Consider the following 3366-nt stretch of genomic DNA (forward strand, 5'->3'; position numbering starts at 1 on the left):
AAATACTATACTGTACCAAAAACAAAACATTGAGTGTGTTTTGGTTCAGCAAGCTATCCGGTCTGGAAAAAGAACTTTTTGATCAGGTGGCTGCATGCATGTTTTGTCCATATGTATATACACATATAAAGTAGCAGCACGTATTGTGATTAAATGATTATATATAGAAGGAAGCATCGTACCATTTAATATTAAATTTAAAAACTACTCTCTCCATACTCGAAAAGATAGTCGTTTTGGACAAGTTTTGGGTTACACATTGGAAATATAAATCATGAATAACTTTTAAATTGTATTGGGTTTCAAAATACAAAAACATATGAATAGATTTATTTTGAAAAATATTTCATAAAAATATAAATATATCACTTTGCGATAAATATTTTTATAAAATAAAAAGTCAAATTTAATCTTTAAAGACCATATCGCTGTCCAGAATGACATTCTTTTCTAGTATGGATAGAGTACTCTACAAATCTGCTGCAAACCTGTTCCGGCAGCCCGCTAATCTGCCGAAAATCAATTCGCTGGGAAAGTTGCTCATTTTCCAACAATTTTTATGGTCCACCATTGGATTGATCAATGTGTCCGTCCAAAATGTAGGGCCTATTTGAACATTATCACTGGATTGAGTACGTGCTGGTATAAATTGGATTGAAAGAGACAGAAACGTCACCAGTTGTTCCTTCCAAGAAACTGTACAGTTCAAATGGTAAGCCAACTAAATTCAAGCATGAATTTTTTTCTTTCTTATTCTCCATACTTATATTACAATGATATTTATGACATATTCATTTAGGAAGAGGATTGGTTTAGGTTAACTTGAACTTAATGCAAGTAGTACTGGATCATCCAGTACGGCTAATAGCACGGATTCTTTTCAAACAGTGATATATATCGCTATATGCATAGTCTTATTCAGAAAAAAAGTTGCTCATTGAGCAACAAAGAATGCCCACCATTGTAGTGATCATTACCGCCGTCCAAAAATATAGCACCTATTTAATTATTATCGCTGGACTGAGTGCTAGTAGTAGATCAGGGTTCAAAGAGATCTAGAGAGACATCACCGGTTGCTGCTTTCACGAAGCAGCAGTTTGGCACAAAGTTCAGATTGTAAGCCAAATAAATTCAAGCAAATCATTTTTTTCTCTATCATTCTGCATTTACAGTGTTGTGTAGATATGTACTCCTATCTATGATTCATTTGGGAAGAGGAGTGGATCATGTTGTCTTTACATTCAACTTTTATTTCCCTATATATTTTCTTATTAGTTAAAAATCTAGCTTCTCCAAGATTATTATGTCTTATTTTTCATTTTTTCTGCAGAAACTGTAGCAAATAATTGAGGAATAACAACAAGATTTATCCGGCATCAACAAGTATTTGCATTTGAAATTTCTTGTTTTTTTTAAAGATAAGGAGCAGAAACCTTTTTATTTTTATTACTATCCCCTCCGCGTAATGGATAACCATTTGCTACCAATGTAGGAATTGCTTCTTCCAATCTAGATGATTGCATTTGCACCAAAGGATGCTGACGACAAATAGACCGCCAGCACGAAAGCATGGAGATTGGAGAGCGACATCCCATGTAAGAGGCAGCCTGTTGTTTTTTTATGACAGGAAAGAAGAGTGCGGTGAGGTGGCTTACACAATTAGACAAAAAATGCTACTTGCTAGGATCTAGGAGGACGGAAGAAGCATGGAAGGAGCGGTCGTGACGTCGCCTGTGGAGCGCCGCCACTCTGCTGACCGGTCGTGACGGCGGCTTCCATCCATGGAGGTCACAGGTCAAACAGAGACATATCCATGGATCAAGCCATCCAGTCCCCGAGACCAGGAGCCTGAACATTCAAAATTGTAAACCCAGGAGGCTATATATAGGCCATGATCGAGTTGTCTCACCAGACTGGCTCGATCAAGGCTGCTGCTACTTTCTTGGTTCTTTCCTCTCTTCTTTTCTACCTCGAGTACCAGACACCAGCCCACGACCATGGGGATGGAACACGAGCTTTACACCTCCTACTGCTACCCTGCAGCAGAACCGGCGGCGTCGCCCACCTTCCACCTCGGCGCCACTGACGGCGACATTTTACTGCAGCTCGAAGCCTTCCTCCTCGACGGCATAGACGCCGAGGTGTGCTCCGACTGGTCCTCTCCCTTGTCGTCGTTGTCGGCCTCAAGTTCGCCGGAGATGGGAGCGGCAACGGGTTCCGCGACCATTGGCAACTCTCAGCATTGGATGCCCGGTACCGATGACACCGACGACATCCTGCTGAAGATCGACGCTTTCCTCCTCGGCACGGAGTGCTCCGCCGACTGGCTCTCTCCCTCGTCCCCGTCATCCTCCGAGGCGGCGGCGGCGGTGTCGCCGAGCAGGAGCAGTCAGCACCGGCTGCCGGTGGCGGACGCGGACGCGGACGTCTCACCGGGCGAGAAGCGCAAGCGGCCGGCCTTCATCGGCGTGCGCAAGCGGCCGTGGGGCAAGTTCGCCGCCGAGATCCGGGACTCCATGCGCCGGGGCGCCCGCGTGGGGATCGGCATGTTCGACACCCCCGAGGCCGCCGCGCTCGCCTACGACCAGGCGGCCTTCTCCGCGCGCGGCGCCGGCGCCGTCCTCAACTTCCCCGTGGAGCGCGTGCGGGAGTCGCTGGGCGCGCTCGCCCTCGCCGGCGCGGACGCGGGCGGCGCCGGCGGCGGTTCCCCCGTCGTCGCGCTGAAGTGGCGGCACTCCAAGCGCACGCGCAGGCGGAAGGTCTCACCGGCCACCGAGAGCAGCAGGAATCCAAAACCACAAGGGTCGCCGGCGAGTCAGAGCTACGATGTGTCGGGTGGTATGGCTGCGGCCGTGCCGCTGCAGGCGACGACCACGGCGCCCGTGACCAGCGCCGGCCGGGGCCAATGCGGCATTGCGGAGCTCGATGTCCTCGGCGAGGACTACTTGGAGGAGCTCCTCCGGGTAGTATCATCCGAGATGGGAGAGTGCTAGGTGACACTTGACAGGTTACCGTTGGCAAGTCATTGTCTTGAGTGTCATCGCCATCGCGACGACACCAGTACACCACCACTGTCAAATCAGCGATCAGCTAAAAACACTGATCCAGTACTACTGTTGAAACAAACTTTATGCACTGGATTGCACACACTGTCACTGATTTTTGTACATACCCCACGCCTGATAGCAGGAAGTCAGGAACTATGAGAATGAGATCAAAGCCTGGAAATAATTATCCTAGCCATCACTGTGTACCACCTGAAATTGATCAATAGCTTGGATAATTAGCGGAGAGGTTGTACCACCTCTAGCCACCGGAGCTTAAACTCATCATGGTTTGGTACCCTATTTGATGACTTTTTCAATA

At 47.5% G+C, this 3366-nt stretch overlaps 1 protein-coding gene across 1 annotated transcript; it reads left to right on the forward strand.

Annotated features, from left to right (window-relative positions):
• Positions 1 to 1997: 1997 nt before the first annotated feature.
• LOC120684861 (ethylene-responsive transcription factor ERF094-like) lies at positions 1998 to 2993 on the forward strand. Its single transcript, XM_039966727.1, has one exon. The coding sequence runs from the start codon at positions 1998 to 2000 to the stop codon at positions 2991 to 2993; it is 996 nt and encodes a 331-aa protein (XP_039822661.1).
• The last annotated feature ends 373 nt before the right edge of the window (positions 2994 to 3366 follow it).

This window comes from Panicum virgatum, chromosome 8N (genome assembly GCF_016808335.1).
Source record: "Panicum virgatum strain AP13 chromosome 8N, P.virgatum_v5, whole genome shotgun sequence".
Lineage (NCBI taxonomy): Eukaryota > Viridiplantae > Streptophyta > Magnoliopsida > Poales > Poaceae > Panicum > Panicum virgatum.